The following is a 25,093-nucleotide window of genomic DNA, read 5'->3' as shown; positions in this document are numbered from 1 at the left end:
TCTAAGGCATGCCCTAAATTACTCAATTAATTTTCAAAATCCATGGTAAGGCTATCATTCCTAAATAATCGAATTCTAAAAGTCAGAAGCAGTGTTCTTCCATGTCTCCATTTTTGCAGTTGAATGACAGCTTCATTTATTTATTCCAAAGGTAATGCCAAAGTCTGATTTCTGACTCCCAAGGAAAAGAATAGTCTCACTCATATGTGGGATCTAAAAAAGTTGATCTCACAGAAGTAGAAAGTAGAATAGTGGTTACCAGAGCCTAGGAACAGTAGGAAGGTGAGGAGGGTAGGGAGAGGTTAGTCAACGGGTACAAAGATACAGTCACATGGGAGGAATAAGTTCATTGCACAGTAGGGTGACCTTGGTTAACAATAATATATTGCATATTTCAAGATAGCTACAGGAGAGGATTTTGAAAGTTCTCACCACAAAGAAATGATAAATGTCTGAGGTGCTAAATATGCTAATTACCTTAATTTGATTATTGCACATTGCATACATGTATGGAAACATCACATTGTACCCCATAAATACATATAATCATGTGTCAATTAAAAATAAATTTAAACAAATAAATAAAGATAATGCAAAATGTCCATTTTTTAAAAGGATGCATATTCGGTAGTTGGTGCAATGATCTCCACATGTATGTAGGGCTTTTGTTAATAATGTTGTGCAAATCTTCTGAATTCTCACTGACTTTTCATCTGTATATAATAAACTAATACACACGCACTCACAAATGCATATTTCATCTCGCTTTCTCAGTTATTCTCACTCAGTTTACATATCCTGCCATTCCTGGAAGCAGAATTTTGTGCCTTAACACTCTTTTTATAAGTCTCGGCTATTTCTTTTTTCCTTCCAACAAATCTACTCATCCTGTCAAACTCCCACTAAGCCTTTGAGACCTTTCTTAGGTCGCCCTTTGCTGGACTGATTTCCTGATCACCTAGTAGAGCTAGTGACTCTATGTGTTTGTGGATTGTTATCATACTTTCATAATCTATTACTTAACACCTTGAGGGTAGATTTTTTTATACCAGGACCTAGAACAGTTACTGCAAATATGAATTTTGCTGCATAAATAGATGATAAAATTAATTGTGCAGAGGTATAATGGGAAGTGGGAGATTTGGCCACACTGCCTCAGACCTACGTCTTTTCTCCTCTTCATGTTGACCACAGTTTTTTCTATGGTTACTGCCTCTGGTATTTTTCCTGCTTAGATACAGATTAACTTGCTTCTGGCTTGGGTAACTAATCCCTTGTCATGTTTCCCTAGACTCAAACCTGTCCCTTACAGTAACTGTGGCACAGACATGTCACTCCTTCTACCAGGAGATGGAGTCTGGGTCTGGGACAGCCTCATGACTTGTTATGACCAACAGAATGTAGTGAATTAGTTCCAGGACTAGATTTTAAGAGGCATTGAAGCTTCAACTTTCACCTTCTTGAAAACCAGGTACCATCTTAGGAAACTCAGGTTACACGACTGAGTGATGAAAAGATATGTGGAGAAAGAGGCCACCAGGAAATGTACCGTGGCACCTCCGCAGACATGTGGGGCCATCCTAGACATGCCAGTCTCATGAATGACCTAGCTGATCACAGCCACATGAATGACCCCGGCCAACCACGTGAAGCAGAAGAACTACCCAGCTGATTCCATCCAAACCCAGAATCATGGCGAATAACAAATCATTGTTTTTTCAGTCTACAAAGTTTTGGAGTGGTTTGTCATAAAACAATAGATATCTGAAATACTGCTACATCACTCTAGGTACGTGAAGCCAAGGGAAATTTAATATAAAGAATTTAGTTCCATAAAACCATTGAAATGGCAAGATAAGCCCCCATTCAGGGGCCATAACTGGCTGACTGAGTCCAAGGATACACCTCACAGCTGTGATTCAGATGTCAGGAAGCTTCTGTAGTTGCTACTGCAGTAGCTGCCATAACTGCCTCTTCAACCTCAAAGCAGGGAGCTGCATACTAGATCTTTGAGCCTGGCCTCCACAACTGCCTTAAACACTACATCCTTTCCTACCTTGCTTCCCAGCATCCACAACAGCTGGGAAAAGGCTGGTACTTCACTGTGTCTTCCAAATGTCACATAAGTGTTTCTAACTGGCACACCTCATATCATATCCAGAATCCTAGATTCAGGAGAGCTTGAGAAATATAGGTTTTAGCTTTCCAACCTCCGAGGCCAAATGGGAATGGAACAGATAATGAGGGACATTTAGTATCCACCACCCCCATCATCAGATCCTGAATTTATTCAGTATGACACATAGAAATGGCCTGGGATTTGGAGCCTGACAAATACAATTTCCCATCTTGGCTCTACTGCTTATTAGGTGCGTGATCTTGGTCAAACTACTTAGTCTGTCTGAACCTCTTTCCTCATCCATAAAAATGGAAGTTTTTCAAGAACTCAATAGGCCTTTCATAAAGTTCCTGGTAAAATGCCCGGCACAGAGTAGGTCCACAATGATTAATAACAGTTACTATTAATGGAGCAGAGTACAAGTGAACAAAAAACTAAAATATGCAGAGGGTGCTATTTGATCATATGGGATAAACATCTAATAGATTAGAAAGAAGAAAAGATGTCCTAAGGAAGATGGTTTCTAGTCTGAATATTGAAATATTAGAAAGGCAGTCAAAAAGTGGGGGACAAGGGAACTCCAGGTATTGATGTCTCTCCTCGACCCCATCCATGACCCAACGGGTAGGACCATGACCTGAGTAATTCTGTGCTGTATTTCTAAAACACTGCCATTCGCTTTTCATTAGCTTTCCTTTGATATTTCTGGCTTCACAGTATTTGGGGATAAAGACTGAACTAGTGTATCTGGGTAGCATTTCTACCTTTGCCACCAAGCAGCTCTGTCACTAACGAATCGATCTGAGATACAGCACTTAGCTTCTGGGTGTTCACTTCCTCTTCTACAAAACACCAACCATAAAAACAAAGCAAAGGAAAAACACCATCAACAACAACAACAAATGGCTTAATTTTCACGCCGCTTCCAGCTTTGACCATCTCTGAAATGCCCCAATCCATTTACAGCCAAGCATAGCTCCAGCAGGTTTTGTCAGCAGGCTCAGCATCCCTACGACAGGCACTTTACATCTGGCCAAACTGTCCAGCAACATATCTGACAACTGAGTCAAAGCCTATTAAATATATTCACATACTAAATACAAGGTTTGGCTTCCACAGGAAATCTTCACCAAACTGATCAACATTCGTTGGACAAATGTCAAAGCAAATGAAAGCAGAAAAAGGGTACAAACCTGATGCTTTACAGAATATTTTATTGAGCTTCGAGAATCATTCTCATGTGCTTTTAAGTACCTCCAATTGAAGCATTTCTTTAGTGGAAGACAGGCTGTATGCGGCAGTGTTAGAAAGGCCTCTTGTAAATAATGTTGGTTTGGAGCTTTGTGCACTTGATGATACTAATAGCACCCTTCTAAAAACTACAAAAAGTACTTTGACATGATTAGGAATTTTTAAACTTGTTGTATAATAACTCTCCTATTGCTTTTAAGATTTCTATAAAAACAGCTATTTTACGTCTTTTTGTCCCTCTAGCAAATAAACAAGGAAAAAGGGGACAATATTCATGATTAGCTCAGAATAAAACACGTTTTAAAGCCTACACATGAGAAATTGCTCGAAGATAAAGCTATGAAAACCCCTAATCTAGTTGTATTAATAAATCCTAATGATCCTGGGGGGAAGAACACAACCCCACTGGCTTTTATGTGAATAGACGTCCTGAAGACCAGCTAATCTGCTACTTAAGCTTTGAGCTTCAGAAACGCATGCGCACTTTGCATGGCTTTCTTTCCTCTGCCTCATCCCCTTTCAAAAACTGAGCTCTGGGCAGCACCATGACATTTCTATTCTGGTGTCTTTTTACTACAGCAAGAGCAGAGGCCAGCAGAGTGCATGCACAGGAAATGGGTTGTTCGAATACAAGTGCACACCAAAACCACATGCCTGAGAAGGGCTGCGACAGCTGAGGTAGATTCTTTAAAAAAAAAAAAAAAAACTTTCCTGGAAATGAAATAGTGTCTTTATACCAATTATAAATGTATGCAAACATGCCAAAAATACATTTTCTCCAATTGTCTTCTATCCACCTAGTCAAGGGTATGGAATTCATGCTTTGAAAAACTTTATAAGCTTTATACAATTTATAGCATTAATCTAAAATATCAGAAGCATTAATTTTTTTTCTGAAGATGTTTGTTCAAAAAAATACTTTCCCTACAATCACTTGATACTCATTAAGTATATATTTAGTGTAACATTCTCTGAACTATATAAAGGAAACCGCAAATAGTGCTATGACTTCTGATTAATTAGTAACGTGCAGTATTAAAAACCAAAAATTACATATACATATATACAACAGAGGACTCATTCAAAGTACATAAATTAGACTTTAAAATTAATAAAAGACTAACAACACAATTTAAAATGGACAAAAAATTTGAATGAGTTTGTGTAGATTTCTTTTTTCCTTTTTTTCTTTTTTTGTATTTGACTTCCTTTATCAGGATTTTATCTATTTAGAATAATTTTATTATCAACAGGTAAGAGATCTTTATATATTAGAGATATTGATATTTTTTGTTTATTTTTATTACAAATATTTACCTAATTACATCATTTACGCATTGGTTATTTTATTATATCTTTTGCCATAATGAAGATTTAAGTTTTTATGTATTCAAATATTACTATCTTTTCTTCTATAACATCTATTATTCCTCTCTTGATTAAAAGAATATCAGCCTATTAATGAAAAATAAACAATAAAACATAATCAACCTAATAAACCCAATGTCAGTTCCATGAAGAGACTAATATATTAGATAATCTCTCCTGAGAACGCAATTAAGGAAAAAAAGAAAGCAAGCAAAAAAAATCAAAGATTAGGGATGAGAAAAGTGATATAATTGAGGAAAGATTTTAAAAGCCTTTAGATAGACAAAAAATGTCAGCAAGAGGAAACAAAACATAGGACAACTGGCTTGGTCTCCTCAATAAGTCCATGTCATTATCAAAAAGGAAATGGAGAATCATTTTAATTTAAAGACTTAAGAGACGTGACAACCAAATCAATGTGTCTTCTGTGATTAAATTCAAGATTAATCCGCTGTAAAGAAAAGTCATTTGGGGGACAATAGGAGAAATTTGAATATGAACCGGGTGATGAAAATATTGACAGATTGCTGTTAATTGAGTTCAGTGTATTAAATGATATTACAGTGATGTAGAACATTCTACCTTTTTGGAAATAAATGCTGAACTATTTAGAGATTAAAGGTCATGATTTCTTTAATTTAAAATGGTAAAATATAGCTGGTGGGGTTGGTTGTTCGTTGCATTCTTTTTAATCCTTTTTAGACATGTTTAAAACTTTATAATAAAATTTGGAAAATATGTGATAGAGGAAACACATAAAAATTAGTGCTACATGCAATTGTAAGGCAAATGTCTCTAAGGCTTAGAAAAATTGGGTGATATTCTTAGTAAAATATAAATTATTAAGAAATAAAAGATGTGGAAACCTTGAATAGACCAATTCCATAGAAGGGATTTGACAGTGATTATAGATTTTCCATTAAAAAATGTACCAGGACCAGATGGTTCCACAGCTGGATTCTATCCAACCACTGGAGAACAAATAATCCCAATGTTATTTAAATTATTGTAGACCATGGAAAGAGGTAGAAACCTCTCCAATCCAATCTATGAAGCCAGAAAAATCTTCCTGGCAAAATGTCATAGTTCCAAAAAAAGAAAAAGGTAGGGAAATCTTACTCATGTGTATAAATGCAAAATTCTCAATGAAATATTAGAAAACAATTATTTTTAGGTTGTTCTTTTTGAAAATTAAAGAGATAGTAAGTTAAAATTTTGTTATGTATCAAGGTGTATTTCTGTGAGAATAGTGGATGTGTGGAGTAAACAACACATTGGAAAAAAGGAGAAGAAAATTAAAATGCCCAGAAAAGTAATGTAAGTACAAGGGTTAAATTATGCATTCAAGAAACTGAAAAGTTCCCATACTATATTTACTAGTTAGTTCCCTCTTCCTTACATCAAGCCAAAATATGCCTCTGAGTAACTTACAGATGGAGAAAAAAGATCTCTAGACATTGATTCCCTAAGGCCAGACTACAAATTAAAGCCAAAGGAGGACAGAGAACCCAGAATTAGTTTCCACTTGAAAATGTCCTTTTCTTTCGATCCTGTACCTCTCTTTGAGCTATGCCCACGGAGTCTGGTGGACTAACAGTGACAGAATGCTACACTGCATGTGTTTTATGTGCAAAATATACAGCCTGGCAAAATTTCACGTTCAAATCACATTACTTTAAGTGTAATTTTCTTCCAAGGGGTGATCTGTCTTTTAAACACAGTAACAAATATATATCAAATTTAATACCTTTGGCCATAAACCACATGGAGGCACTCCACTTTGTCAAATGGCTCCAGCGCTGGCAAGACTAATGGGTGTCCATTAATACCACACCTTTCAAACCATATTTTTCTTCTTGCTTTTTAATATTCCCTTGACAAGGTGAAGAAAAATGTACCTTAGAAAAGCAGTATTCAGCCAAAAAGCCACTAGATGTAAATTTGTTTATTTTTTTTTTCTTAGTATTAGAAAGTCAAAAAATGCTGTTGCAAAGTATTTTTCCTACTTTTTGGCTTACAATTCTGATACTTTAACAGTGCTTTATTATCAAGGAAATTCATCTGCTTCTGAGGACCTCCCTCTCTATTGTAAAAATAGAACAAATATACTTTTTTTCTCAATAGAGAGTCATAAAAGAAGGCTTGATATAATGTCAGAAAATCATCTTTTTTATTATTTAGAAAAATGTTCCTCCTCCTAATTTCCAAGCTTTTAAATTATCTCTCAGCTTTCTTTTATGTACAGTGGGGGCAATATTACATACCCATCTGCCTTTTAGGATGAATAATTGAGAATCAAATGCAATCATGAGTGGGCTTTGTAAATTGCATAACATGGGACAAACTTGAAATAGTTAAGCCCAGGCTCACACTCAAGGTACAGTGGACTTGTTATCACTTAAGACAGGTTAATCAATGCCACGAAATTAGTGCAAGGAGTATTTAGCCTAGTTCCTACAATCTGTCAAGACCTGAACTCGTACTCAGGCCTTCAGACTCTTGAACTAATGACTGAATCTTCACACCATTAAGGCCCTAAGTATTTTGGAAAATAATAGCACAATTTTCACTTTTACACATATTACTACTATGAAAAAAAATCCTGATAAGAAAATTATTCATAAGACTGGTGTTACCAGCCCTAGGCAAAGTCACATAGAAGGACGGCAGGAGAGGGCTATTGACAATTTTGTTTTCTAGTCCTACAGAGCTTCGAACTGTACCAGGGCAGGTATTCAGCGCTTACTGCCTCTTAAGAAAGCCACTGATGCTTTCAAATAAGGAGGAAGAGTACTGAGTTTAAAGAAGGAAGAAAGGAATAAAGGAAGAAGGGAGAGAGGGGAGGAGGGAGAGAAGGAGGTCAAGAGAAAGAGAGAACTAGAAAATTCCACATTATTGAGACCAAATTTTTCAATCTTACAGAAGAGCCATAAGGATATGAAATATAAAATGTTAACATGGGTCCTGAGAGACTCCATCTCCAAAATCTTACCTCCTCTTTCCACCCCTCACTCACCACCACCAATAATATTTATAAGTCAGTTCCTCTATTTAAAATTAAACTTTTAGGAGACAGGGACAATTGACTTAGCTCTGCGCCCTCCTGGCACAGTGAGGAATCCTGTTCACAGCTGATATTCCACAAATGTCTGTTGCGTGGGATTCTTTCTAATTGAATGGCTTGGTCCATGCGAACTCAGATGAAGAGACTGAGAATCTGATAAAATTTGCTTGCAGCCTATGCATTCCATATACTAGAAAACACAGAACAACAGTACAAGCTTGGTTTGAGGTTATTGAGCAAAACTTGCTACCTCTGATTCCTAAAATGTCTGTTCCATGGATTTGGGGAACTTCCTTTATGTTCCATTGAGAATTTTAGACAGTGAGTCATGGGATTAGTAGGCTAAACAACCCCTTTATAATACATGAAAATTCAAGTGAAATAATGTATGTAAAACCATGTTCCAAACTGTGGCACACTATGTTATTGTTAAATATTATCACATATGACAATGTATTATAAGGATTACATTGTTATTATTGCTCATGAAATTCCGCAGTCATTGACTTGGGTTAGATATTGTCTCCAGAATGCCTGTGATATCCAGTCTTGGCTGTAAAATAACACTCATCTTGCTGACTGCAAAAGCTCTTATGATAATCAAACGTGTTAAAAGACATGAAATATCCTAACATTTATTGAAATCCATGTGCTAGGCACTTTTTAAGAAATGTACACCAACTTACACAACCCTCTCAACAGCCCAATGACACAGCTAACTATTTTTCAGATAAAGAACTGAGACTTACACAGGTTAATTCACTTGTTTAAAGTAAATTTAAACAAGGAAGTAAAGTTGGGATTTGAATGAAGGTAGCTGGACTCCAGAGCAAGTGCTTAAATCATTATTCTATAACATTAGAAGCCCTTAAAGTTTCATTTGTTTTATTAACAAGCTGTTTTCTGAGAAATGGCAACCAAGATGGATATGTTTCTATAATGACACCTCTTAAAACGAAAAGGTCCCAGTGCAGAATGCAGAATGTAGCAGAGTGAGATGGTTAAAAAAAAAAAGGTGAGGATGGGATGAAGTCCAAGCAGAAATACGAGCCAAGAAACTTAACATATTTCACGACATTTTCATAAATTTGCTTTTACAAAGCATCTTAGGCAAGTCTCTCCAGCGAACTGAGAGATGGGTGACCAGCAGAGAGTCAGAGAGCCCCAAATTAGCAGATCTGAAGTTATTTTTCTGCAGCAAAGAATGGGATTGTCTGTGCTACGTGGGGTGGGGGTGGGGTGAATGCTCAGCTCTTGCTCTTTGGCATCCAGAAAGGGGCTTAATTGAAACCTACCTAATTGTCAAGGGCCAAAGAGGCATCTTTATTGAAATGTCCTGGGTGCGAAAGGTCCACCTTTCTTCTGAGTATGACCCACGGAATTAACATCATACAGGGTGTGGTTAGGCACAGGCACAAGGGGTGACAATCAGCTTTGTATGTCATGAATATTCGTAACCAATAAAAATATTTAAACAAATAAATAAACCCAGGAAGCTGAGCATTGGAGTCCATAATACAAAAGAGAGGAAGACCACGAGGAATGCTAAGCAAAGTCAAAGAAAATGAATTGGGTCCCTGATTAGGAAAAAAAAAAAAAAAAACGAAGTGGCATTTTTTTTTATCAAATACTCTCGCACCAGTTCTCTGGGTGACCTCTTGAAACTGAAGAACATAAAATTCATAGGAATAAAGGGAGTGCAAGTGATTTTCTGTTGTTTGATATTATCGAAGAATGGGTTGTGTGGGTTACTCACAGTTTGAGGTCAACAAACTGCCATCCCCAGGACACATATGTGTTTTTGATTGCTACAGCCTCCCCTGCCAGTTCTCCTTTCTCATCTTTCTATGGTTCCCTGCATCGAGCACTCTCAGCTCTCTGACTGCACCAGCCCATCTGAATCCTTGGGAAAGTCATCCATAAAACAATATTTATTGAACGCCTCCCATGTGCCAAGCCGTGCTCTGAAACCAGAGACAAAGATTAGGTACCTTTTCTTGGGAAGCTCAAGTTCATTCAAAAATGCTTAATGTATTATCTCAAGAGAACAGGCATTTAAAGACATCAGCACAGGTCACACCTGTTAGAGGGTGTGGTTGGGGGGGGGCGTTCCTACAGAGATCTTTACATGTCACCACAGAGGCAACCACCCACTTTGTTTGCCCTTAAACTGATGTTGTTTCCATTTCAAGTAGCAACGTGAAAACATACAACGCAGGATACAGTGCTTTGTTATATAGGGTGTCTTGGAACCAGATGATGTTTCAAATGACACTTTCCAAATCTCCCTGAGCCTCTGTGCATCATGATTTCTAGAATGTGCTGAAATGGTACCCAATTCATATCTTCGGCCAGGTATCCCAGATAGAAGACAGCTGACTCAAGCACATTTATCCGCTGCTTAAGAATTCTTTATACCCAAATATGACCTGTGTTAAAACTATGTTACCGGATTTAGAAAAACGGCAGTGTCACAGATCCATTAAAAAGCTCTTAATAAAAACCCAGCATACTTGGAGAGGTTGTCCCAGATCTCTCCAGCCCGGGATCCCACAAGCCAGGGCTGCTCTTCCACCCACCCAGGCCCACACTGAGTTGGATGTAACTCAGGATGAGAGTTCTTTGAGGACTTTAATCAGGCAGGCAGAGACAAAGTGCAGGCCAGATGAGTGTGTGGCAAAAGGGGGAGCAGAAAAACAACACAGGTGTGAAGCCCACCCCCATCCCTGACCCCTTCCTCTGCCTCGTAACCCCGCAAGTCAGTTCTTACCTACTCACCCTGACACCTGCTCGCAGTCTCCTACACTACAGTACTCTGATTTACTGGGTTTTAGTTCGTATTAGTATCTGAAGCTGTCTTGTTCATTCACTTGTATTCGTTTATTTGTTCACTTAGTTATGTTGCCTCCTACTCCCAGCCCAAAAAACCTATCAACGCCACACAGCCTGAAGGTGGGCCTGCTAAGTTCCCCTGCACAGCCTCAGTTTCCAGAACAGTACGAGCTGGCACATAGTAGCACTTAACGAACACTCGCTGAAGGTATATGAATGAATGTGGAAGCTTATCCCAAGGCCCGAGTAAGGACTCTGGGCAAAGGAGACTTCCAAACGCTGGCTCCGGCGATGCTGCGGGAACCCCCAGTCACCAGACCCTTAATAAGCCTGGCTCCTTCCCAGGGGGTGGAAGGGCAGGAGGAGCTCGACGCAAGCCCGTTCGCCAACAGCAGAAAGTAGGGGTCTAACCAGCAAATGGGTCCAGAGCTCCAATGAGGAGCCTCCGAATGGTGCTGGTGGCCTTGGGCAGGCCCCGCCCGGAGCCCCGCGGGGGCCGCCCCGCGCCCTCCCCCGCCGCCTGCGGTTCCCCCGGGCGGCGGGGACAGCCGGGGCCGGCCAGCCGAGCCCGGGTGGGCGGCGCGGGCTGGAGCCGCCCCACGCGCGTCCCGGGGCTGCCCGCCGAGTTGGCCGCGCGCGCCTGGACGAGCGCAGAGTTTGGAAAGTCGTCGCGAAGCTGCAGCGGAGGGAAGGGGGTGGGAAGAGAGGGGGTGCGCGCGAGAAAAACCCGCCTCTTGCGAGTTGAGCGAGGAAGCGGGGGGGAAAGGCTCCGAGTTCCGCTTCCTGAGCGGCGGGTGGGTAGAGGAGGTTGGCGCGGGCGAGACCGGCGGGACGCGCGCTGCGTCCCCGCGGCCGGCGATGGCCAGCGAGCGGACCCGCAGGTTCACCCGGAGCCTGCTGAGACCCGGGCAGGCGGCCGAGCTCCGGCTCAGCGCCGCGTCCGCCGCCGCGGTGGCCGTCAGCAGCCGGCAGCAGCAGCGGGTGAGTGCGCCGTGCCCCCCGCGCCTCCCCGCGCGCCCCGGGCGGCCGGGGCACCCGAGCCCGGCCTCCCCGAACGCTCGGCGCGCCCCGGCCCCCGCCGCTCCGGGTCCTCGCCCCCAGGGGGGCTCCCTCCCTCGCCGCCTCCGCCCGCGCTGTCGGCGTCCCCTCCGCGAGGCAGCGCCACCGACGCGTAAGGACCGGGCGCGCGTTTGGGGACGCTGGACGCTTCGAGGAGCAGCTGCGTGGGCATCAGAGGCGCCGCGTGGGAGAAGATGGGCCCGGGTTTAGGGGGTGCTGGGAGGGGACGGGAATGCATCGGCGAGTCACAGTGGTCCTAGGTGGTGAGGATGCCAGGGACCCGCGGTGGGGTCGGGGACCTACAAAAAGGAACCCCTCGGACCACACGTCTGCGTGTCCCCCTCGCCCCCAGGGACGAGTGCGCAGGGTGGAGCGGGTGTGATCTGAAGTCCTCGCCCGGGCTCGGGCTGAGAACTCCACCTTAACCACCGCAGGCATCAATGTACTTCTCAGGACCCTCCCACCGCAGGGTAAAAACCCGCAGGCCACTTGACACTACTCCGGGTAAAAACCCGCAGGCCACTTGACACTACTCCCGAAGGGGCTGGGGAACGGGCCGCAGGAGACGTGGGGCACCAAGTACCCAGCGGTTTCTCGTCTTCTCTGAGATGTTCCGCGGGGCTCTCCCGCCAGCCGCGCTGCGCCGGTCACTTCCCTATTGAAACGTCTTCTAAGTGCGGGTGTTTCCGCGGGAAGTCCCCGGGGGCCAGCAGCCAGCTTCTGATGCCCAAAGCATATCTGTACCTCTCCAGATATGCATAAATTCCGGTAGGTGGCACAGTCCGGAGCAGAAGTGGCAAGAGGGGAAAACATCATTTATGATGAGAAAAGGAAGCGAGAGGGAACAGCCTTCTGGCAAGACCGTGCTCGGCAGCCGCGCTCTAGAGCGGCCTTTGCTGGACCGGCATCTGCCTTGTGTGTTTCATTTTCCTTTTTGCCAGTAAGTGTCATTAGGAATTAAACGACTCTTTTTGTGAGTGTCAAAGAAAATGTTACTCTTAAAAAAGGGCTTCTGTCGTGAGTGGCACACGCAGGGCAACCCAATTGCTCTGCGTGCGGAATCGACATCGAGAAAGTGTTACTCTTGCCAGGCCTACCAATGAGAAGGGAGCCAAAAGCTGCCTGGAGCCGGTTCCCACAGCCAGGACTGTTCTCTAAAGCCAGAGGTCGGGAAGTTGAACAGAACGGAAGCAAATTACCTGGCAGAGGGGGAGAGACGTCCGATGGCCAAGAGGGTGGGTGTGGCTGGGGTGTGGAGCAAGCTGGCGTGAAGCCGGGGTGCTTCCTACCCAGAGGTGACTGAACTGGTAGCCAACCGCGCCAGGGGCAGCCTGTGGTTCTGATATCAGCGTGCACATTTTAAGTGCACGAAGGACAAACTGTCAAAAGGACATTTGGGGGGGAAAAAAAAAAAGTTCAACACATGAAAAGTAGAGATCACAAGAAAATCTCCAGACATGCGTAGAAAATAATTTTTACTTTTGAATGATCATTCAAGATTGTGGCTTTGTCACATTCTCTGCCATTCTCTTTTCAATAGCTTTATTTTGCAAGTGATTCCTTTTACCGAATCTCAGCAATGACTTGATAAGTACAGCAGTAATAATTAGCATGCAGTTGGAATAAACAGCTCAAAACGGTTTTGATTTGTATTTAGGTTGGGGGTGAGTTCTCCTAGAATTTTCATAATGCTGAAATTTCTGCAAAGATTATGTATGTCAGATTCCCTTCTACACACACACACACACACAGCCCCCACTGCTTTCTCCAAAATTATGTCATGTCAGGGTATCTTGTCAAAATGAATGTCTTAAAAAGAGGTGGGGGAAGGGGAGACTCACTGGTAAAGGTGTTCCTGCCTCCCTCGTAGCGCTTCAGCACCTTGGCTAACACTCCTAAACTAGCTTTTGCCAAGACATTTCATGGGATCTCACATACCCAGGCAGGCAGTTTTGGCAGCGACTTCAGCAGCAAGAAGACATGTGCTTTGCACTCTGTCCTGTGAGTTGCAGGGAAACAGGAAGGTGGTGAGTTCTCTGACTTGGCACTCGACTCAGTGGCATTCTGTGGGGCAGGGCATCCCTTTTGAGCCTGAAACCTCATAATTGGACTATATGGTAGAGACTAGTCCTAGCTTACAGCGATTCAATCCCTGAAGACTCTTTATATCTGTTGCTTCAAGTCCTAAAAGCCTGGTTGTTAAGGAGAAAAAGAATAGGATGGGGGAAGAAGATTATGGGTAGTGCACTTCAGTACAGCAAGTAGAATCGTGTGTGTATTGGAGCAAGCTGTCACCTATTGAAAGATACTACAGTGACACTGGAAAGTTCTGCTGAGTAAAACTATCTCACTGCCAAATTTATACAGAGCCCTTTTCGAAATCCCTGTGATCGGCACCCAAAATCCTCCAGAGCATTACAAAGAGATTGTTGTAGGGTTCGAACTCTGCTCTGTCCAATAAGGATAGATGAGGTTGTCAGGAAGTTTTGGACACTATAAATGGGTTATGTAAACACACATGCACACACATAGGACAAGAAGGCTTCAAAAATTGTTTGAATATGGAGATCAGAGATGAAGGGGATGCTGAGTGATGGCAAAGACCAGGGATAACAACTTTTAGGGTAATTGCTGAGGAAAATAGAGGTGTCCATTAAAACAAACTCGATTTCAGTTTTAACCCAAGGCGCTGCAGTAGGCTGACATGCATGCCGACTCCTGGGCAGAACCCATCTTATGTTGCATCCCTCCCAAGAACAATTATGAATGAAAGCCAAACAGTTCGAAAAGAGAAATACAAGGGTATTTCAAAAAGTTTGTGGGGAAAAAAATAGATTTAAAAGATAATATGAATATTTCCATGAACTTCTTGAAATACCTTCATATTTGTTCCTTAGTTATCCTAAAATCTTTTCATAGAAAATAAGTGAATGGCAACTCATCCAAACACCAATTTCACAGTATCAGTTCAAGATTAAATAATTTCCTGAAATACCATGCCTGGGTGTCTCACAAAGCAGGCTTCTCTAAGGTAGAATCTGGGCTCTGAAATGATTAGAAACATTTCTCCCATATCAAGACTGGAGTATTCTAGTAGTTTGGTTGAATAAGCATACCATGTTAGCCTCAAAGTGGGAATGCCACTTATTAGAAATTCTTTTTTGATAAGAGGCTTTCTTTGGAAATGCATGAAGTATATCTGTATTTTCACATGAATTGGTTCATTTAGATAGCTTTCTATAATTCATGAAGCTATAAACAGGACTTGTGCACTTTTCTGCATATATATTACATTTGATAGCACTTAAAAAGAAAAATACTTTTTAAAAAGTCTGCAAACACCGCATTAGATCTGTCACTTTGAGATAAATGAGGTTTTATTTATGGAATGTTTTTAGGGGGGTCAGAGCAATGGAAGACTTTGGGTAGCAGGAAGGGTGAGAGCTACACTGGGTCGGATGATGGAAAGGCAGCACAAAGGCAGGTGGAAGTTTTCCAAAAACCAAATAATCACTTGGTCAATTTTTCCCTGAAGCCTTTTATGTGTTTCCTAGACTGGATCATGCCACTTTATTTACTTGAGCTCTATAGTATTTATGATAAAAACTCTTCTGCAAGTCATTTTTTATTTGTATCTAATTTTGTTATTAATTTCTTTTAAAGAGGAAACATCCTGCCAGAAGTGATTATACTTGTACCAGTATGTTTTCTCCCTCCCCTCCCACTCAGAAAGGGTAAGGGATAAAGAAAGTAAAGGATTTCTTTTAAAAATCACAAAGACACTTTCTTGCTTTGATGTGTCTTAACTCTCCTGTCCTCCAATAATGCTACTTTTGATATTTTAGGGAGCTTTAAGTTGAATGAGAAGCAGAAACTTTGATCTACCAAAGAGCTTTAATTGAGAAATAATGAACATATATAAACATGTTTACATGAGCATGAGGAATTTCTACAAAGAAGAATTTCCTCCCGTCAGAACTTTGTGACTTTTCAATAGCTGAGTGTAGGAGGGGTTTTATAAAACTTGAAGGGGCATACTGGAATTTCTCAAAAGTCATATGTTGGAAGCAAATGAAAAGATGCATAAAGTGATACTGAATGAAAGTGAAGCACTTGTTTTACTGTCAGTGTCCAGAGTTAAAAGCAATGTGCAAAGTCAAGTTCTGTTTGTTCGGCATTCAGTTTTGCTGGGGAAGGGGTGGGACAGGGCTGTTTGTGACAAGGGCATTTACACTTTAGCAGAAATCTCACCTTCATGTTTTCATATGGGGAAAGTCCCTCAACCTCTCTGCCTGATGAAGAAATCAACACAAACTTAGTATACAAGGTGAAATTGGAATGTTATGGTGTCAGCTAATCTTTTTGACTTCTGAGGGCATTGGAGAAGTAACTTTGAGAATAAATAGTAATAACAGTGACTTCTAGAAAACTTCTAGAAGGGTCAAAAAATGAAAGAGTGAGTCAAAATGTATGGGTTTTGACTGTCTTTTTCTTCACAACTGTAAGTCCTAGCATAGAAAAAGAGCAGTAATAAATGTACTGTGTTATGGTAAACCATTCGTGGAGAGACCTACAAAGTGCCTGGCACAATGTTAAGTGTTTTATTTAATTCTCAGAGCAACTCTAGGAGGAAGGTATTATTGCTGCAAATTATGAAGGAGGTCATTGAGACTCTAGTGTTAAATACTTTGCTCTTGTTTAAGTAACTGACATGAGACCTTTCTTGACTCCCAAATAGTAGAAGCAGAGGGTTACCTTCCAGTTCTGTAGCTGCTTCCAACAGCATCTTCAAACTGGAGGACAGGAGGAGTTGACAGTGCTTGGTGGTGTTTTCTGATCTATGTAAGATGTAGCTCTACCTAAAGAACAGGAAACTGGTTCTTCCTACCTGTGTTGCAGAGTTACCCTCAGCATTCACTTCAGTGTTCCTCTGAGGTTAGCAGCAGCAATAGAGACGTTCCAGTTACCCTTAATAATAACAGAACCTCCCAAGGCAACCGGAAGCTCAGTTGTCAAGCCCTTAAAATATGGACTTAGCTTTCCTCATCTCTTCTGTTCAGCAAAACCTTAAGCAAATTGTGAGACGGTATGAGTTAATCCTCCTCAAGTTCACTTCTAGGACTGCCTGCTTCTTCATTCACTGTCATTTCACCCACCCAGCTCCAGCATGCGCTTGAAATTTCCCAGTGCACTGTGTGCCCTGGAGCATGCATCATCTCTCTTTAACTAGGTTATGTTGAGATTCTTTCTTCGCATTCTATCTTATTTGAAGGATGGATTCTAAGGGTCTTAAAAAGATACGTGTAAGACAACATCAACAACAGAATATAGTAAGGGGGTAAAAGAAACAATGCTAGCAAAAGAAAAAAAGCAATAATAGGAAAGTTAGATGTTGTCTGGTAGAGGTTAATGGCATAAGATCAGTAAATAAAATGCATAACCAGTAAATCCTGTAATCTTGTTAAAGATGTTTCCTAGTGGCAAAGTCAAAGGGGATAACACCATCAGCCATGAGACTTAAAATGTCTATAACCTAAAATAAAACAATTTTCTCTAGACATACTTTTCTTTCTTTCTTTTTAAATTTTTTTTTATTGTACATATCTGTGAAGTACAACATCAGACATCAATACCAATGTGCAATATGAGATGTTCAAATCAGGACAATCAGCATATCTACCATTACACAATGCAATCGATCCTTGTGGTCCCCATCACATCTTTCCCCCTCCCACTAGAAACCTCAGCTCTGTTCTCCTCTCCCAAAAAGTCCAATGTATTATTGTGATTGCTGCATCACTTTGCCTCCTTCCTTTATTTATTTGTTCATTCATTTATTTACTTTTTTATTAGCTCCCCCATATAAGTGAAGATATGCAGTATTTCTTTTCTGTGCCTGGTTTATTTCACTTAATGTAATTTTTCTAAGTTCATCCATGTTGCTGCGAATGGCAGTATTTCATTATTTTTTATGGGAGAGTAGTATTCCATTATGTAAATATATCACGTTTTCCTTATCCACTTATCTGATGATGGGCATTTAGGTTGGTTCCAACTCTTACCTATTGTAAATAGAGCTCCAGTAAACATAGAAGTGCAGGTACCCCTTTGACATGTTGATTTCCATTTCTTTGGGTATATACCCAGCAATGGGATTGCTGGATCATATGGCAGTTCTGTCTGTAGTTGTTTGAGGAACCTCCATACCATTTTCCATGATGTCTGCACCATTTCACAGTCCCACCAACAGTGTAGGAGGTTCCCCTTTCCCTGCATCCTTGCCAGCATTTGTTATTCTCTGTCTTTTTGATAGTAGCCAGTCTAACTGAAGTGAGATGATATCTCTTTGTCGTTTTGATTTGTATTTCCCAGATGCTGAGTGATGTTGAAAATTTTTTCATGTGTCTGTTGGCCATTCATATATCTTCTTTTGAGAAATGTCTATTCATCTCTTTTGCCCATTTTTTAATTGTCTTACTTATTTTTCTACTGTTAAGTTGTTTAAGTTCCTTATATATTCTGTATATTAATCCTGTGTCAGATGTATATCTTGCAGATATTTTCTCCAACTCTGTTGGTTGTCTTTTCACTCTGTTGCTTCTTTTACTATGCAGAAGCTTATTTGTTTATTTTTCCTTTTGTTGCCTGTGCTTTTGGGGTCATATTTATAAAGGCTATTCCCAGTCCTACTTCCTGAAGTATTCTCCTTTGTTTTATTTGGGGATTATACAGTTTCCAATGTATATTTAATTCTTTACTCCATTTTTAGTTGATTTGTGTATATGACAAGAGGTAAGGGTCTAGTTTCATTCTTCTACATATGGATGTCCAATTTTCCCAGCACCATTTATCAAAGAGAGAGTCTTTTCCCCAGTGTATGTTCTTGGTGCCTCTGTTGAAGATGAGTTGGCTGTAGGAATATGGGCTAATTTCTGGGTTTTCTATTCTGTTCCATTGGTCCATGTGTCTATTCTTATGCCAGTACCATGCTGTTTTGGTTACTAGAGCTTTGCAGTATAATTTGAAATCAGATAGTGTTATGTCTCTGTCTTTACTTATTTTTTTGCTCAGGATTGCTTTGGCTATTTGGAGTCTTTTCTTGTTTCATATGAATGTTAGGATTGTTTTTTCCATTTCTGTGAAGAATGTCATTGGTATTTTAATACAGGTTGCATTGAATCTATAGATCGCTTTGGGTAGTATGGACATTTTCACAATGTTAATTCTTCCAGTCCAAGAGCATGGAATCTTTCTGTCTTCTCTTTAATTTCTTTCAACAGTGATTTGTAGTTCTCATCATAGAGATCTTTCACATCCTTGATTAACTTTATTCCTAGGCTTTTTTTTTTTTTTTTTTTTTTTTTTGGTGACTATTGTAAATGGCTAGCTTTCTTTATTTCTTTTTCTGCTAGTTCATTGTGGAATATAAAAATGCTACTCGTTTTTGTGTGTTGATTTTGTATCCTGCAATTTTACTGAAATTGATTATCCACTCTAAGAGTTTTTTGTAGAGTCTTTATGCTTCTCTCTGTATAGGATCATGTCATCTGCAAACAGGGACACTATGACTTTTTCTCAATCTGGATTCCCTTTATTTCTTTCTCTTCCCTGATTGCTCTGGTTGGTACTTCCAATACTATGTTAAATAGTAAGGGAGAGAATGGGCTTCCTTGTCTTATTCCCATTCTTAAGAGAAAAGCTTACTACTTTTCCCCATTCGGGATGATATTGGCCATGGGTTTGTCATATATGCCTTTAATTGTGTTAAGATACTTTTTTTCTATACCTAATTTGCTGAGAGTCTTCATCATAAAGGGATGTTGTATGTTGTCAAATGCTTTTTCTGCATCTATTGAGATAATCATATGGTTCTTGTTTTTTATTTTGTTGATGTGGTGTATGACATTTATTGACTGGCATATGTTGAGCCATCCTTGCATCCCTGGAATAAATCCCACTTGACTGTGGAGTATAATTTTTTGGATGTGTTGCAGTAATCTATTTACTAATATTTTATTGAGGATTTTTGCATCTATATCCATCAGAGATATTGGCCTGTAGTTTTCTTTTCTTGTTGTATCTTTGCCTGGTTTTGGTATCAGAGTGATGTTTGCCCTGTAGAATGTGTTTGGGAGAATGGCCTCCCTTTCAATTTTTTTGGGATAGTTTGAAGAGAATTGGTATTAATTATTCTTTAAAGTTTTGGTAGAATTTGGTAGTAAAGCCATCCAGTCCTGGGCTTTTCTTTGTTGGGAGAATGTTGATTGAATCTTCAATGTCTTTGCTTGTTATTAGTCTGTTCAGGTTTTCTATGTCTTCTTGGTTCAGTCTGAGTGGTTTGTATGTGTCCAAAAGTTTGTCCATTTCCTCCAGGTTTTCAAATTTGTTGGTATATAGCTGTTTATAATAGTCTGTATTAGTCCGTTTTGCGTTGCTTTAACAGAAATACCTGAAACTGGGTAATTTATAAAGAACAGAGTTTTATTTGGCTTATGGTTCTGCAGAACAGCTGTCCAGGGACAGCTGCATCTGGCATGGACATCAGCTGATTCTACTCATGGCAGAAAGTAGGAGGCAGCTGGTGGGTACAAGCAGATCACATGGTGAGAGGAAGTGAAAGAGAGAGGGAGGGAGGGAGGGCATGAGGGAGGGAGGAAGAGAGAGAGAGACAGAAGAGGTCAGGGTCTATTAAACAACCAGCTCTTACGGGAACTAATAGAGCAAGAACTCAGTCAGGACCCCCACCCACCAGAGAGAGCATTAATCCATTCATGAGATATCCTCCCCCATGACTCAAACAGCTTCCAGCACTGCCTCATTGGGGGTCAGATTTCCACATGAGTTTTGGCAGCACCAAACAACACATGCAAACTCTATCAGTCTCTAATGATTCTTTGTATTTCTGTGGTATCAACTGTAATGTCTCCTTTTTCATTTCTAATTTTTATTTGTTTCTTTTCTTCTTTTTTTAGTTAGCCTAGCTAATGGCTTGTCTATTTCATCTTCTTGAAAAATCAACTTTTTGTTTCATTGATCTTTTGACATCCTTTTTGGGTTTCTCTTTCATTTAGTTCTGCTCTGATCTTAATTATTTCTTTCCATCTACTAACTTCAGGGTTGGATTGTTCTTGTTTTTCTAGTTCTTTGAAGTGTAGAGCTAGCTTATTTATTTACCATCTTTCTATCTTTCTGATTTATGCATTTATTGTGATAAATTTCCCTCTCAGTACTTCTTTTGCAGTGTCCCACAGGTTTTGGTATGATGTGTTATTATTTTTATTAGCTGCAAGAAATTTTTTGATTTCCTGTTTAATTTCTTCTTAGACCCATACATCACTCAAGAGAATGTTGTTTAATGTCTATGTAGTTGTATAGTTTCCAGAGTTTGATTTGTTATTGATTTCTTGTTTTAATCCATTGTGGTCTGAACAAATACATGAAATAATTTCAATTTTTTACAATTTGTTGAGACTTGATTTGTGACCTAACATGTTCTATCCTGGAGAATTTTCCATGTGCTGATGACAAGAATGTATATTCTGTGGTTGTTGGATGAAATGTTCTGTAGATGTCTGCCAAGTCCAACTGGTCTAAAGCATGGTTTAGGTCTTGTGTTTCTCTGTTGATTTTTGCCTAGATTATCTGTCCGATGTTGAGAGAAGGGTGTTCATGTCCCCCACTATTATGGTATTTGGGTCTCTCTCATTCTTTAGGCCTAATAGTGTTTGCTTTATATGCCTGGCTGCTCCAATGTTGGATGCATATATATTTATGATTGTTTTGCCTTCTTGCTGGGTAGATCATTTTATCATTATATAATGGCCTTCTTTGTCTCTTTCTATGGTTTTTGGTTTAAAGTCTATTTTATCTGATATTAGAATAACTACTGCTTGTTTTGGATTTCCATTTGCTTGATGTATCTTTTCCCATCCTTTCATTGTTAGTCTGTGTGTGTCTTTGCAGGTGAGGTGAGTCTCTTCAAGATTGCATATTGTTGGGTCTTTCTTTTTAATCCAATCAGTCAGTCTGTGTCTTTTGAGAAGGGAAATTAATCCTTTTATATTAAGAGCTATCATTGGCAGATGTTGATTTACTCCTGATATTTTATTGATTTTTGTTTGGAGGTTTTAAATACCTTTTGTTCCTTTCTTTCTATTTTATTGTTTGTCTTCCATCTGTGTTGGTTTCTTGAGGTAGTTAGCTAAAATTCCTTTCTCTTTATTGTTTGCATTTTTCTTCTCCTGGTGAGTTTTGCTCTTTTTTGTGTATTCATGGTAGTGATGGTTATTTCTCAGATATTGAGTGCAGTTCGCCCTTGAGGATTTCTTATAAGGTTGGTCATGTGGTGGTAAACTCCCTCAGTTTTTGATTGTCTAAGAAGTATACTATTTCTCCTTTACTTCTGGAGGATAGCCTTGTTGGGTATAGTATTCTTGGCTGGCAATTTTTGTCTTGTAGTATTTTAAATATATAATCCCATTGTCTTCTGGCCTTTAGAGTTTCTGATGAAAAGTCTGCTGTTAGTCTTATAGGGGCTCCCTTACAGATGACGATGCTTTTCTCTTGCTGCTTTAAGATTCTTTGTGTTTGAAGTTTGCCAATTTGACTATAGCATGTACTGGAGAGGACCTTTTGGGGAAGAAAATGTCTGGGGGTATATTTGAGCCTCCCAGATCAGGAAGTCCATATTTCTCCCTATACCACTGTGATTTCATTGAATATGTTTTCAATGCCTTTTTCTTTTTCCTCCCCTTCTGGAATACCCATGATTTGGATATTTGTGTGCTTAAGGTTATCTGCTATCTGTCTTAGATTTTCTTCATTTTTTAAAATTATTTTTTCTTTGTCCACCTGGGTTATTTCAAAGAGGCCATCTTCAAGATCAGATATTCTCTACCCTGCTTGTTCTAGCCTGCTGTTTAAGCCCTCTGTTGTGCTTTTAATCTTGTTGAATGAATCCTTCACCTCCACAAGCTCTGCTATTTTCTTTTTCAGGGCACCAATTTCTTTGTACATTTCCTCTTTCAGGACCTGTATACTTTTTCTCACTTTGTTGTGTTGTCTAACTGAGTCTTCTTGTATCTCACTGAGTTTCCTTAGGATTGTTCCTCAGAATTCTTTTTCAATCATTTCAAGGACTTCCTGCTCTACAGGATCTGGTATTCGAGAATTATTATATTCCTTAGGTGGTGTCATATTTCTTGTTTTATTCTTATTTCTAGTATCTCTACACTGGTGTTTAGACATCTAGTACAGCAATTGCTTTTTATAGTACACTGGAGTGGGGTTTGAGGAGAGGGGGTTCCTCTGGTAGATGTGTTTTATAATGACAGTTGAATGGGATGTCTTATTATTGGTTCCAGGAAGACTCAGTAGTGTAGTTTCTGTGTATTTACTTTGGCCGAATTTGGTGTTGGAGTTGCATGAGAGTACAACTAGTGGCCTAGTCCCTGGGGCACTTAGTATTTCCTTGCTGAGGTTGGTGACACTATGATGGTTTGTCAGGATATGGACAATTTCTCAAATTTTAGGGGGTAGTGCCTAGAAGTCTTGTCACTCTTAGGTTATGGTGGGTGTTCTTGAGTGGGACTGTTGGCATGCTGGCTAGCTCCTCATGACCCTGATGTGTGCACTGGGGTATACTAGTGCTTCTCAAATTTGAATGGGTGACCCTAGGCAGGTTTTCTCTTTTTTCCATCCTCTTTCCCTGTGTTCCAGCAGTGACTCTCCTTCTGTCCATGCCAATGAGTGGTCAGCATGTCTCCTATGATGTAGAGGTAGCTGCTGGTGTGGCAGTGAGCTGCACTTGTGGTGGCAGTTGCTGTAGCAGTGGCTGTCATAGCCCACTCCTTTAGTGCTGGTGTCTGTGGCAGGGACAGGGAGTGTTGCTGATGGCACAGCTGCCTGTCACACTGGTGCCCTCCGTGGCAGCTAGGTCAGGCTCTTGGGAAGGCAGGACCAGGCTTTGCCTGGGTCCCATGTATCCTCCTGTTGCATTGGTGCCCTCAGCAGCAGCTAGTCACTAGACATATTCAACTTTAGCCTGTAGTGAGACTCAAGAGACAAGAATTTTTTCTGCGGTTTTTCATAAAGCGCGTCATGATGCCATGATAGACCCTCACCATTCATAGTGTTGTTCAAGGACCAGCAGCATTGGCTTCATCTGGGAGCAAGCTAGAAATGCAGAATCCCAAGCCTCACACCAGAAATACTAGACTGTACATTTTAACATGATCCTCTGGTGATTTGTAAGCACATTAAAATTTGAGACACACAAAAATAGCCTACATTTTCAGCATATTTTTGCAGTATGTCACCAGATAATAGCAACTGTTTGAGGGTCCAATACAATGTGGTTTATTCTGCAACTCTCTGAAGGTTTGCTTAAAGCAGAGATAAAGTTTAGACCACCTGAGAATTAAAATGATATTTGATTCATTGCTAAATGACTTTAGGGAGGTCTCTTGCTTACTTTTATGTTTTCTCCTCTACCTAGTGATTTAATTGTAGTGTGAACTTAATTTAAGCTTCTAGGTTAAGAAAACCATTGTATATTATACATTAAATAAATGTAATCTGAATCAGTAAAAATTCTCATCCTAAGTTATAGGTTAAGGGTTCACACCCTAAAGATGTATTCCAGGTTGAGGTGAAGGTTACTCCCCATATCAGAGAATTTTAAAACAGAGCCACTCCAATTCTTGAAGGGCTGTGTTATGGACTGAATGTTTGTGTCTTTCCAAAATTCACATGATGAAGCCTTAACCCCCAATGTGATGGTATTTGGAGATGGGGCCTTTGGATGTAGTTAGGGGTAGACTAGGTCATGAGAATGGAGCCTTCATGATGGGAATGGTGACTTTAAAAGAAAAGGAAGAGAGAAAGATCACCCTCTCACTACCCTATGAGAACACATCAAAAAGGTGGTCATCTGCAAGCCAGAAAAAGAGCCCTCATCAGGAATCCAGCCATGCTATCACTATGATCTCAGACTTCCAGCCTCCTGAAATAAATTTCAGCCACCCAGGCTGTAGTATGTTGTTATGGCAGCCCAAACCACAGAATACAACAATATGCTATAATGATGATTCATTGTTGCTTTGTAAGATCTATATTGCTATCATATTGAAACCTTTGGAGATTTGAAAATAATTAGTTATACTCGTATCAGAAAGTTGAGTTGCTAGAATCAGAAAATCATGAAGGCATTTTTCTCTCTCACAGTCATTGAATCTCAGAGAAAAAAAAGATTTCTCTTTCATACTTGAATGCTCTAAAGATGGGATTTCATGGAGAGAGATCTTGATTTCCCCATATACTATAATGTGGTCCATGACCTCTTCAATTGGCTGTCCTTCACCACCATCTTGGGACACTCTTTCCTTGACTATCCAAGTTGG

The 25,093-nt window shown here is 40.3% G+C and overlaps 1 protein-coding gene across 1 annotated transcript in view; it reads left to right on the top strand.

The window, feature by feature from the left end:
• The first annotated feature begins 11,492 nt into the window (after positions 1-11,492).
• Positions 11,493-25,093, top strand: part of DOCK10 (dedicator of cytokinesis 10) — a 263,202-nt gene continuing 249,601 nt past the window's right edge. Inside the window, exon 1 of the mRNA XM_063115061.1 lies at positions 11,493-11,615. Coding sequence (XP_062971131.1) covers positions 11,493-11,615 — 123 coding nt within the window. The remainder of the gene's footprint in view (positions 11,616-25,093) is intronic.

Source organism: Cynocephalus volans, chromosome 1 (genome assembly GCF_027409185.1).
Source record: "Cynocephalus volans isolate mCynVol1 chromosome 1, mCynVol1.pri, whole genome shotgun sequence".
NCBI classification, from domain to species: Eukaryota; Metazoa; Chordata; class Mammalia; order Dermoptera; family Cynocephalidae; genus Cynocephalus; species Cynocephalus volans.
Note: the sequence above shows the minus strand (reverse complement) of the source record. Positions and strands in the feature narration are given on the sequence as shown.